General features: G+C 42.3%; 1 protein-coding gene across 4 annotated transcripts in view; it reads right to left on the bottom strand.

The window, feature by feature from the left end:
* LOC139581063 (dnaJ homolog subfamily C member 7-like) overlaps positions 1 to 13,388 on the bottom strand; it is a 61,837-nt gene that overhangs the window by 6,042 nt on the left and 42,407 nt on the right. For 3 of the 4 annotated variants that reach the window (XM_071410419.1, XM_071410421.1, XM_071410422.1), the window contains 4 exons: positions 13,087 to 13,160; positions 12,702 to 12,848; positions 7,397 to 7,549; positions 2,257 to 2,331 (listed from right to left, as the gene is read on the bottom strand). In XM_071410419.1, coding sequence (XP_071266520.1) covers positions 2,257 to 2,331; positions 7,397 to 7,549; positions 12,702 to 12,848; positions 13,087 to 13,160 — 449 coding nt within the window. The remainder of the gene's footprint in view (positions 1 to 2,256; positions 2,332 to 7,396; positions 7,550 to 12,701; positions 12,849 to 13,086; positions 13,161 to 13,388) is intronic. The other variant, XM_071410420.1, reaches the window with a different exon arrangement.

The raw sequence follows: 13,388 nt of genomic DNA, 5'->3' as shown, positions 1-13,388 counted from the left end.
AAAAATAGTTGAAGAGATTTTTGATGTACAGATTCCATGGTACAGGGTGTATGAGTTGATATATAAAACAACGCAAGATTCAAGACTTCGTGCTTTTCAGCTAAAATTATTATTTTGATTTCTTGCCACCAACAAAATTTTGAATATTTGGGGCATAAAATCATCGAAGCTTTGCAGATTTTGTTGTGAGGATACAATCAATAGACCATTTATTTTGGTATTGCCCTCAGGTAGCCTGTTTCTGGTCTCAGGAATGGCTGAAAATGCATAGCATTGATCTATAATTGACCCTAGAAATAGTACTGCCAGACATGCACACAAACATATACAGTTGGCATTGCTGTCCTTTGTTTTAAATGTATACTTTTTTTGCATTGTTGTTTTCTTCTGTCTTTTCCTTTTTACTCTTTAGTTTATTATTTTGGTTGTTTGTGCATTGGGGGGTTCTTGGGGGTGGGGAATGGAATTTATAATTTTTTTATTTTATATTTTTTCTTCCTGGGGGGGGGGGGGGGACTGTGGGAGGGGTCTCAAATGGTTGAGGGACAGCTATTGGGGAACTGTGGGGGGGGGATCTTGGAGGGTTCGGGTTCACGTTTTTAGGCCTGGTGGTAGATCGGTCAACATGCCCTTGAGCAGGGCATTGACCCTTAATGGGAATCTGTTGGAAGACTGGCATGATGTAGTAGTTGAGCGGCTTCACTGCAAGTATATTGTATGTTTAGAATATTCTATTATAAAAGAAAAGCAAAAACAAGTTTTACGAAATATTGGCAAATTTCGGTCGACAAAAGGTGCTCTTTGGTAAAAGCGGTAAATTGGTCATCAAAAAGAAAGGAGGACCAAGGCACTCTTCACTTACATAAGTATTCAGACCCTTTAATATGAGACTTGAAATTGAGCTCAGGTGCATCCTGTTTCCTTTGATTACCCTTGAGATGTTTCTACAAATTGAATGGAGTCCACCTGTTGTAAATTTAATTCATTGTACATGTTTTGGAAAGGCACACACACCTGTGTATATAAGGTCCCACAGTTCACATAACAAAAACAAAGCCATAACATCAAAGGAATTTCCCATAGAGCTCCGAGACAGGATTGTGTCGAGGCACAGATCTGGGGAAGGGTACCAAAACATTTCTGCAGCATTGAAGGTCCACAAGAACACAGTGGCCTCCATCATTCTTAAATGGAAGAAGTTTGGAACCACCAAGACTCTTCCTAGACATGGCTGCCCAGCCGAACTAAGCAATCGGGGTAGAAGGGCATTGGTCGGGGAGGTGATCAAGAACCCGATGGTCACTCTGACCGAGATTGAGTTCCTCTGTGGAGAAAAGAGAACCTTCCAACAACACTCCACCAAATCAGGCCTTTATGGTATAGTGGCCAGACAGACACCACTCCTCAGCAAAAGGAACATGACAGCCCAATTGGAGTTTGCAAAAAGGCACCTAAAGGAATCTCAGACCATGAGAAACAAGATTCTCTGGTCTGATGAAACTAAGATTGAACTCTTTGGCCTGAATGCCAAGCGTCACGTCTGGAGGAAACCTCCCACCAACCCTATGGTAAAGCATGGTGGTGGCAGCATCATGCTGTGGGGATGTTTCTCAGTGGCAGGGACTGGCAGACTAGTCAGGATCGAGGGAAAGATGAAAGGAGCAAAGTACAGAGAGATCCTTGATAATAACCAGCTCCAGAGTGCTCAGGACCTCAGACTGGGGCGAAGGTTCACCTGCCAACAGGACAACGACCCTAAGCACACAGCCAAGAAAAGGCAGGAGTGGCTTCTGGACAAGTCTCTGAATGTAGCCCAGCCAGAGCCCAGACCTGAACCCGATCGAGAATCTCTGGAGAGATCTGAAAATAGCTGTCCAGCGACGCTCCCCATCCAACCTGACAGAGCTTGAGAGGATCTGCAGAGAACGGGAGAAACTCCCCAAATACAGGTGTGACAAGCTTAAAGCATCATACCAAATACTCGAGGTTGTAATCGCTGCCAAAGGTGCTTCAACAAAGTACTAAGTAAAGGGTCTGAATACTTATGCATGTGATATTTCCGTATGTTATTTTGAATACATTTGCTAAAATTTATAGAAACCTGTTTTTGGCTTATCATTATGAGGTATTTAATACATTTTAGAATAAGGCTGTAACGTAACAAAATGTATTTTTTTTAAATCAAGGGGTCTGAATAACCTGTGTAAAAATCAAAAGGTAAAAAAGTGTCATTGTCACAGCAGTGTTACAACATACTTTGATTGGATTCAAAACTGAATCCTCCTGCTGGGCCTCCAAAGAAAGTCTTGAAGATGTTGTTGGCATTGAAATCTGCAGAGAAACAACAGCAATGAGTCAAATAGTGTCAACGTGCGATATTAATTCTCCACCCAATTCAGTTACATCCACACATCAAAACAAACCTTTTTTGTATTAAAGACTGCACTGGGAATAGACGTTTAAAATTGGCAACTCTATTTCTCGGACAATTCGATCACATTTGTATATTTTCCAGATATATGCCATTCTCCTAGAATTACATTTTGACTCTTGACCGTGAGCAAGTGAGGAGGCCGACGCTGATCAATGGCCAGTGTTGCATTTGTCCCCTCAGTGGTTATGGTTAGGACCCAGGGTAAGGTAATCTGACCCTAGACATGTGGTTAGGTGTAGTGTTAGGTTCGTGAAGGGGTAATGGTTTGATGCTAATGTTATGTTTCAGACTAGCATTGAGGGTAAGGTAATCTTAAACTACACTACTGGTCAAATATTTTAGAACACCTACTCATTCAAGGGTATTTCTTTATTTAGACTATTTTCTACATTGTAGAATAATAGAGACGACATCCAAACTTGGAAATAACACATATGGAATCATGTAGTAACCAAAATAAGTATTAAACAAATCAAAACATATTTTATGTTTGAGATTCTTCAAATAGCCACCCTTTGCTTTGATGACAGCTTTGCACAGTCTTGGCATTCTCTCAACCAGCTTCACCTGGAATGCTTTTCCAACAGTCTTGAAGTAGTTCCCACATATGCTGAGCACTTGTTGGCTGCTTTTCCTTCACTCTGCGGTCCAACTCATTCCAAACCATCTCAATTGGGTTGAGGTCTGGGGATTATGGAGGCCAGGTCATCTGATGCAGCACTCCATCACTCTCCTTCTTGGTAAAATAGCCCTTACACAGCCTGGAGGTGTGTTGGGTCATTGTCCTGTTGAAAAACAAATGATAGTGGGACTAAGCGCAAACCAGATGGGATGGCATATCACTGCAGAATGCTGTGGTAGCCATGCTGGTTAAGTGCGTCTTGAATTCTAAATAAATCACAGACAGTGTCACCATCAAAGCACCCACACAGCATAACACAACCTCCTCCATGCTTTACGGTGGGAAATACACATTCAGAGATCATCCGTTCACCCGGTTGGAAACAAAAATCTCCAATTTGGACTCCAGACCAAAGGACAAATTTCCACCAGTCTAATGTCCGTTGCTTGGCCCAAGCAAGTCTATTCTTCTCATTGGTGTCCTTTAGTAGTGGTTTCTTTGCAGCAATTTGATCATGAAGGCCTGATACACACAGTCTGCTCTGAACAGGTCGCAATTGTAAATGAGAACTTGTTCTCAACTTGCCGACCTGGTTAAATAAAGGTGAAATACATTTTTTTTTTTTTTTTAAGTTGATGTTGAGATGTGTCTGTTACTTGAACTCTGCAATTTCTGAAGCTGGTAACTAATTAACTTATCCTCTGCAGCAGAGGTAACTCTGGGTCTTCCTTTCCTGTGGCGGTCCTCATGAGAGCCAGTTTCATCATAGCGCTTGATGGTTTTTGCAGCTGAAATTTTCCGTATTGACTTACCTTCATGTCTTAAAGTAATGATGGACTGTCTTTGCTTATTTGAGCTGTTCTTGCCGTAATATGGACTTGGTCTTTCACCAAAAAGGGCTATCTTTTGTATACCTCCCCAACTTGTCACAACACAACTGATTGGCTCAAACGCATTAAGGAAATAAATTAACTTTTAACAATGCACACCTGTGAATTTAAACGCATTCCAGGTGACTACTTCATGATGCCAAGAGTGTGCAAAGCTGTCATCAAGGCAAAGGGTGGCTATTTTGAAGAATCCCAAATATAAAATATATTTTGATTTGTTTAACACTTTTTTGGTTACTACATGATTCCATATGTGTTATTTCATAGTTTTGAAATAGAAAATAGTAAAAATAAAGAAAAACCCTTGAATGAGTATGTGTTCTAAAACTTTTGACCCGTAGTGTAGATCTTTGGGTTGGGGAAGTGTTTGGGTAGTGTTTAATGTGAGGTTTGAGGGGGATTTAACCTCGTCCCCAGGCTCAAATGATACCGCATTTGGAGCCAGGAAACGGCCACCTGAGTGGCGGTCTAAAGTACTGCATCGCAATGCTAGAGGCGTGTCACTAAAGACCCGGGTTCGATCCCAGGCTGTGTCGCAGTCGGCCGTGACTGGGAGACCCATGAAGTGGTGCACAATTGGCCCAGCATCGTCCGGGTTAGGGGAGGGTTTGGCCAGCCGGGATGTCCTTGTCCCATTGTGCTCTAGCTACGCATTGTGAAGGCCCGGGCGCATGCACGCTGACTTCGTTCGCCAGTTGTACGGTGTTTCCTCCAACACATTGGTGAGGCTGGCTTTCGGGTTAAGCGAGTAGTGTGTCAATAAGCAGTGCAGCTTGGCAGGGTAGGAAGACGCATGGCTCTCGACCTTCGCCCCTCCAGAGTCCGTATGGGAGTTGCAGCGATGGGACAAGACTAACTACCAAATGGATGTCACGAAATTGGGGAAAAAGGGGTTAAAAAACAAAAAAAATCAATAGAGCCAAGAAACACCATGCAACAAAGTGGGACTTGAAAGGGGCGTGGGAGAAGATCAAGTCGGCTACAGCTGTATTAGACGGGATTTTTTAAAAGGCAGAAAATCACCAATAAAAATAAATTTTCAATCACAGCGACAATATTATTTTTAGGAAGCCCAATTGATTGTGAGTTTGGGCATATAAAGTTTATATGTGAAAACTAGTTCAGATGTATACTTTCCAAACTCACTTCCTTGTTTAGCCTAAACCACTTGCACTGCTAGCGCTTTGAAAACCACAATGTAGAGGGGAGGTTCTAAAGTTTATGCTAGATGGTGATGGATTAAGAGGTCCAGCGGCATTTTTCCCATTCCTGCCATAGGCTCCATTCAAGTCCCTTTCTGTAGTGCTGTGAAACCAGACGGGTCAAAAGAGATAGAGCCGGTTGGTAGACGAGGTTAAGGGGGATGAGATCTGATCCCAGACCTGTCGCTAGGAAAAGCGAAATGGTTAGGGCTAGGATTTGGGGTAAAGAAATATAATCCTAAATCAGTGGTTATGGGGTAGTGTTTAAGGCTAGGATAATGCAATCTGATTCTAAACTCAGCAAAAAAAGAAACGTCCCATTTTCTCAAACGCAGTCAAAACAGGAAGACAAAAAAATCCAAATTGTATCTGTAAAGTTCATAGAAACATGTCAAACGATGTTTATATTCAATCCTCCGGTTGTTTTTAGCCTAAATAAATCGATAATATTTCAACCGGACAATAACGTTGTCAATTTAAAAGGTAAACAAGAAAGGCACTCTCTCGGTCTCGCGCATGAAAAAGCTCTGTGACACTTTAGGGTCCACTCATTCCGACTGCTCTTACTTCTTCATTTTTCAGAATACAAGCCTGAAACAATTTCTAAAGACTGTTGACATCTAGTGGAAGGCATAGAAACTGCAATTTGAGTCCTAAGTCAATGGATACTGTAATGGCATTGAATAGAAAACTACAAAACCCCCCAAAAAACTACTTCCTGAATGGATTTTTCTCAGGTTTTCGCCTGCCAAATCAGTTCTGTTATACTCACAGACACCATTTCAACAGTTTTGGAAACTTTAGTGTTTTCTATCCAAATCTACCAGTTATATGCATATCATATCTTCTGGGCCCGAGAAGCAGGCAGTTTAATTTGGGCATGCATTTCATCCAAAATTCCAAATGCTGCCCCCTACCCTAGTGAAGTTAAGCACTGTTTCCCATGCTTGTTCAATTAACCAAACAATTAATGAACATGCACCTGTGGAACGTTCGTTAAGACACTAACAGCTTACAGACGGTAGGCAATTATGGTCACAGTTATGAAAACTTAGGACACTAAAGAAGCCTTTCCACTGACTCTGAAAAACACCAAAATAACTATTCCCAGGGTCCCTGCTCATCTGCGTGAATGTGCTTTAGGCATGCTGCAAGGGAGCATGAGGACTGCAGATGTGGCCAGGGCAATAAATTGCAATGTCTGTACTGTGAGACGCCTAAGACAGCACTACAGGGAGGCAGGACGGAAAGCTGATCGTCCTCGCAGCGGCAGAACACCTGCAACAACAACTGCCCGAATTACACCAGGAACGAACAATCCCTCCATCAGTGCTCAGACTGTCCACAATAGGCTGAGAGAGGCTGGACTGAGGGCTTGTAGGCCTGTTGTAAGGCAGGTCCTCACCAGACATCACTGACAACAACGTTGCCTATGAGCACAAACCCACCATCGCTGGACCAGACAGGACTGGCAAAAAGTGCTCTCCGCGGTCTTGTCTCACCAGGAGTGATGGTCGGATTTGCGTTTATCGTCGAAGGAATTACACTGAGGCCTGTACTCTGGAGCGGGATCGATTCGGAGGTGGAGGGTCCGTCATGGTCTGGGGCGGTGTGTCACAGCATCATCGGACTGAGCTTGTTGTCATTGCAGGCAATCTCAACGCTGTGCGTTACAGGGAAGACATCCTCCTCCCTCATGTGATACCCTTCCTGCAGGCTCATCCTGACATGACGCTCCAGCATGACAATGCCACCAGCCATACTGCTTGTTCTGTGCGGGATTTCCTGACAGGAATGTCAGTGTTCTGCCATGGCCAGCGAAGAGCCCGGATCTCAATCCCATTGAGCACATCTGGGACCTGTTGGATCAGAGGGTGAGGGCTAGGGCCATTCCCCCCAGAAATGTCTGGGAACTTGTAGGTGCCTTGGTGGAAGAGTTGGTTAACATCTCACAGCAATAACTGGCAAATCTGGTGCAGTCCATGAGGAGGAGACGCACTGCAGTACTTAATGCAGCTGGTGGACACACCAGATACTGACTGTTACTTTTGATTTTGACCCCCCCCCCCATTTGTTCAGGGACACATTCAATTTCTGTTAGTCACATCTGTGGAACTAGTTCAGTTTGTCTCAGTTGTTGAATCTTATGTTCATACAAATATTTACACATGTTAAGTTTGCTGAAAATAAACGCAGTTGACAGTGAGGACGTTTCTTTTTTTGCTGAGTTTAGATTGGTGTTACTGACCCCCCATATTATTGCTGTCCTCCTCCAGGTCATGGCCGCAGTCATAGCGAGTCTTCTTCTTGGGGTCAGAGAGCACAGTAAAGGCCTCGCCCATCTCTTTAAATTTCTTCTCCTCCTCCTTCTGTACCTCTGGCGTGGCCGCACTGTGACGGTCTGACCGGCAAATAGAAAACATTAGTTTGAAAATTAGAACGCTTTACTTGACCGTTGCGTTGCAGCTGGTATTCCCCAGAGACACAAAAATGAAAATGGAAAAGGCTGCTCTCTGATCCCTTATATCACCTCCTGCAATTATGCCATTAAGCAAGGCACAATTGCTCTCCATCCAGGGGCGCTGCACTGCAGCTGACCCTGTGCCTCTCAATGTGGGAGTCTATATCCCACAAGGTTCTATACTTGGTCCATTATTGTTCACTCTCTACATAAACAATATCGGTGATGAGATAAGTGTCAAATTCATTCATATGCTGATGACACTGTCATGTAGTCTATCGCTTCAACGGCTGACCAAGCATTATCACTATTGGAGACATATTTTAAGATATTACAAATATATTTTATACAGCTGAAACTTTTTTTAAATGCAAAGAAAACACATTTTATGATTTTTAAATTAGGTTCAAAAAGTTGGTTGAAAATACACTTGGATTTACGAGCTTAGATGGTTCTCGAATTAATCAGGTCTCTGCATATAAATACTTAGGGATATGGTTGGATGATAAACTGTCTTTTAAAATGCATATTGATGAACTTTGTAAACGGCTAAAAATCAAGCTAGGCTTCCTCTATAGAAACAGGACATGCTTGTCCTCTACAAATAAAATACAAATTGTGCAAGCTACTTTTATGTCTGTTATAGATTATGGGGATATTATTTACATGCATGTTACGGCATCAACACTTAAATCGCTGGATGCTACTTATCATTGCGCACTTAGGTTTATTACGGGTGTTAGCTACAGAACTCACCACTGTGTTTTATATCATAATGTGGGTTGGACTTCGCTGTCCGTGAGATGAGAACAACATGCTCTCGTGTTTGTCTATAAAGCGCTTCTGAATAAGCTACCTTCTTATTTATCATCACTCATCAATATTAGAATTAGAATTCCTAAAACCAGGTCTCAAGCATGGATTACACTTGAGGCCCATGCAATTTCCACAGAGTTGGGTATGGCTGCCTTTTCCTGTTACGCTCCTTGCCTGTGGAATAGCCTGCAGATTAAACTAGACTCGTCCCCCTTGCTCATTTTAAATATTTATTGGAGCATGTTTACCAGTCTATGTTACCAGTCTATGTTACCAGTCTATCCCTGTTACCAGTCTATGTCTGGTAACAGTAATGTTAATGAATTACCGTCATGTGTTTTGAAGGACTCTGTTGCTATATATGACAAAACTGAAACGCTGAATTGTTTCAATGAGCACTTTATCATCTGGTAGGCTGTTTGATTCAGTGTCCTCTGTCTCTGTACAACCCTGTGTGGATGAACCAGTGAGAGCTGGTCAAACTTTTTGCTTTTTGCCATTCTCATAAAGCCCTGAAAACCTTAGATCAAAGAAAGCCTGCAGGTCCTGATCTTTTGGATCCCTGCTTTTTAAATCTGGCAGCTGATTTCATAGCTGAACCACTTACATATCTGTTCAATCTAACCCTGGAATGTAATGAAATTCCAAAGATCTGAAAATCAGTATTTTTCCTACCACTTTTAAAAGGGGGAGATCCAACTCATTTAAATAATTATAGGCCAATCTCAAAGCTGTCAACCCTGGTGAAAATACTTGAAACCCTTGTAAGTGAACAGCTAAAATAGTTTTTATTTACTAACTATTTTATCAATGTACCAATCGGGCTTCAGGAAGAAGCATAGCACAATTACAGCAGCCATGAAGGTTTTAAATTATATCACTGAAGCCTTTGACAAGAAATAGCACTGTGTCTCACTTTTTATTCATCTCTCTAAGGCTTTTGATACAGTTGATCATGCTATACTAAGGCAGAGATTGTTGAGTGGAGGTCTTTCAGAGCAAGCAGTTGCATGGTTTGCTAACTATCTGTCTGATAGAACTCAGTGCACTCAATGTGATGGGCTTATGTCTGTTAAATTGTCTGTCCTTAATGGTGTGCCCCAAGGCTCTGTACTTGGTCCTCTCTTATTCACTATTTATATAAATGATTTAGACAAAAATGTCCAAAATGCACAACTGCTGATGATACTGTTATTTACTGTTGTGCCTCATCTCTTACAAAAGCTTTCCAGAACTTGCTTTTTATACTGCTTTTTATACTGTTCAACAAGGTATGTGTCAATTGAAGCTTATCCTCAATACTGACAAAACTAAACTAATGGTGTTTTCTAATGCAAGAAATAGACCTCTGAACCTTTCACCTATTACTACCTGTCAGGGCAAGGAGATTGAGGTTGTAACCTCATAAATATCTTGGAATTCTAATTGATGACGGCCTCTCTTTTAAATTGCATCTTCAACTTACAAAAAAATTGAAGCTGAAATTGTGATTTTATTTTCGGGAATAAGGCCTGTTTTTCTTTTGAAGCCAGAAGGAAGCTAGTATCAGCTACATGTATGCCTTTACTAGACTATAGGGATATTTTATATATGAATGCTTCCGCTCAGTGTTTGAGATCAATTGACACTCTTTACCATGGCACTTTGAGATTTATTTTAAACTGCAAAACCCTTACGCACCACTGCACTTTGTATAACAGGGTTGGCTAGCCTTCTCTAGTCACTCGTAGGCTCAGTCACTGGTATACTTTTATTTACAAAGCCATTTTGAGTTTACTACCTTTTTATTTGGGCATTTTTATTGTTCAGAAATGTGGTGGGTACTCTGTTCGCTGGACTTTATCCTGCTAACTGTTCCAAATGTCCAAACTGAATTTGGTAAAAGAGCTTTTATGTACTCTGCGCCATCATCTAGAAACACCTTACAAAATACTTTTAAACTGGAAGAACTTGTCCCGATTGGTGTTTTTAAATCACTGATGAACGATTTTGAGGCTGATTCCCTGACCTGTCAATGTTTTTAATTTGCTGTTTTTGATTTTGTTATACTCTTGTGAATTCAATGGTTTTACTAGATTACTTGTAGTTTTTCAAATCTGTCTGTAATTTTTGTAATGACTTGGTGCTGCCTATCTTGGCCAGGACGTTCTTGAAAAATTAGATTTTAAATCTCAATGAGCCCTTCCTGGTTAAATAAAGGTTAAATAAATAAATAAATAAAATTATTTTTGTATTGCTTGTAACTGTTTCGGGTAATGCAAGTTATTGTGCTGTTAGTAGAATAACCTATGTGTAAATGAAATCTGTTGTATTTTTTATTTATTTATTATATACACTGCTCAAAAAAATAAAGGGAACACTTAAACAACACAATGTAACTCCAAGTCAATCACACTTCTGTGAAATCAAACTGTCCACTTAGGAAGCAACACTGATTGACAATACATTTCACATGCTGTTGTGCAAATGGAATAGACAACAGGTGGAAATTATAGGCAATTAGCAAGACACCCCCAATAAAGGAGTGGTTCTGCAGGTGGTGCCCACAGGCCACTTCTCAGTTCCTATGCTTCCTGGCTGATGTTTTGGTCACTTTTGAATGCTGGCGGTGCTTTCACTCTAGTGGTAGTATGAGACGGAGTCTACAACCCACACAAGTGGCTCAGGTAGTGCAGCTCATCCAGGATGGCACATCAATGCGAGCTGTGGCAAGAAGGTTTGCTGTGTCTGTCAGCGTAGTGTCCAGAGCATGGAGGCGCTACCAGGAGACAGACCAGTACATCAGGAGACGTGGAGGAGGCCGTAGGAGGGCAACAACCCAGCAGCAGGACCGCTACCTCCGCCTTTGTGCAAGGAGGAGCAGGTGGAGCACTGACAGAGCCCTGCAAAATGACCTCCAGCAGGCCACAAATGTGCATGTGTCTGCTCAAACGGTCAGAAACAGACTCCATGAGGGTGGTATGAGGGCCCGACGTCCACAGGTGGGGGTTGTGCTTACAGCCCAACACCGTGCAGGATGTTTGGTATTTGCCAGAGAACACCAAGATTGGCAAATTCGCCACTGGCGCCCTGTGCTCTTCACAGATGAAAGCAGGTTCACACTGAGCACATGTGACAGACGTGACAGTCTGGAGACGCCGTGGAGAACGTTCTGCTGCCTGCAACATCCTCCAGCATGACCGATTTGGCGGTGGGTCAGTCATGGTGTGGGGTGGCATTTCTTTGGGGGCCGCACAGCCCTCCATGTGCTCGCCAGAGGTAGCCTGACTGCCATTAGGTACCGAGATGAGATCCTCAGACCCCTTGTGAGACCATATGCTGGTGCGGTTGGCCCTGGGTTCCTCCTAATGCAAGACAATGCTAGACCTCATGTGGCTGGAGTGTGTCAGCAGTTCCTGCAAGAGGAAGGCATTGATGCTATGGACTGGCCTGCCCGTTCCCCAGACCTGAATCCAATTGAGCACATCTGGGACATCATGTCTCGCTCCATCCACCAACGCCACGTTGCACCACAGACTGTCCAGGAGTTGGCGGATGCTTTAGTCCAGGTCTGGGAGGAGATCCCTCAGGAGACCATCCGCCACCTCATCAGGAGCATGCCCAGGCGTTGTAGGGAGGTCATACAGGCACGTGGAGGCCACACACACTACTGAGCCTCATTTTGACTTGTTTTAAGGACATTACATCAAAGTTGGATCAGCCTGTAGTGTGGTTTTCCACTTTAATTTTGAGTGTGACTCCAAATCCAGACCTCCATGGGTAGATAAATTTGATTTCCATTGATAATTTGTGTGATTTTGTTGTCAGCACATTCAACTATGTAAAGAAAAAAGTATTTAATAAGAATATTTCATTCATTCAGATCTAGGATGTGTTATTTTAGTGTTCCCTTTATTTTTTTGAGCAGTGTATATTTTTGTATTATCTGTGATCGTTTTGTTTGTCTTGTTTAGTTTTTTTAATCATTGTACCTAAACTGTATGTGTAAACATGTATACGCAGGGCCCAGCTGTAAAAGAGACCTTGGTCTCAGTCTGTGTTCCTTGTTGAAATAAAGGTATAATAATAATAATAAATGGGGGTGTTAGGAAAGGGAAAAGACAAATTTCCATTCGAACCAATTGACAATAAAGTATCTATTCTATAGTGTTGGTTTCTTTCAAAAACTTTGATGTTTGATTGAGCCTGCCTGGAGTAATGGAAAGAATATAAATATTATTTGAACTCAGGTCAGAGTCTTACTCCTCAATGGTGTTGCCTGTGTGTGTTGGTGTACCTGGGTGGTGCATGAGGGCCCGTTTCCGATAGGCCTTCTTAATCTCATCTTCTGTGGCATTCTTTCCCACCCCCAGAACCTTGTAGTAATCTTTCCGCTTGCTCTTCTTCAGTTCCAACTGAGCCGTCTTCAAGAGATGCTTGTGTTCTATACAGAGGGAAAGGGAAATAGAGAGAGGGAAAGACAGAAGAGAGAATGTTAACAAAAGTGAGCAATTTCACCCGAAATAACAAAATGCAATAATGTAATCAACCATCACCATCAAGAACATTTGAAGAAATGAGTGAAAAACTTCACAGGAAAGAAATGGAGTACTGTTCAACCTCTGCCATTATTTTTTCCACTGGTGACTATGAAGTAAACTATGGTTGCAATATCAACATACCTTTTGTCTTCTCCGTCTGGTAGACCTTTTCATAGTCCCGTACAGCTTCTTCATACTGTTCGATGTCCATATAACTGCAGAAAACACAAGCAGAGTTAAGTGTCTCACTGTCAAGAGGCAAAGAGTCTCTTGGAAGCGATATTCAGCAGCCTAGCTACCAGCAACCAGTCATTTTCAATGGAAGAGGGAAACAAGAGGAGAGACACAGCGACTTAACGGTCGGAAAAGAGAGAGCTAGCGACCCGAATTGAAATGTCTCAATATTAAGCAAATTTCGGTGACGCAACCACGCCACAGCCAAT

The sequence above is a fragment of the Salvelinus alpinus genome, chromosome 7 (assembly GCF_045679555.1).
Source record: "Salvelinus alpinus chromosome 7, SLU_Salpinus.1, whole genome shotgun sequence".
NCBI classification, from domain to species: Eukaryota; Metazoa; Chordata; class Actinopteri; order Salmoniformes; family Salmonidae; genus Salvelinus; species Salvelinus alpinus.
The sequence above is the reverse complement of the archived record's forward strand: the minus strand, read 5'-3'. Positions and strand labels throughout refer to the sequence as shown.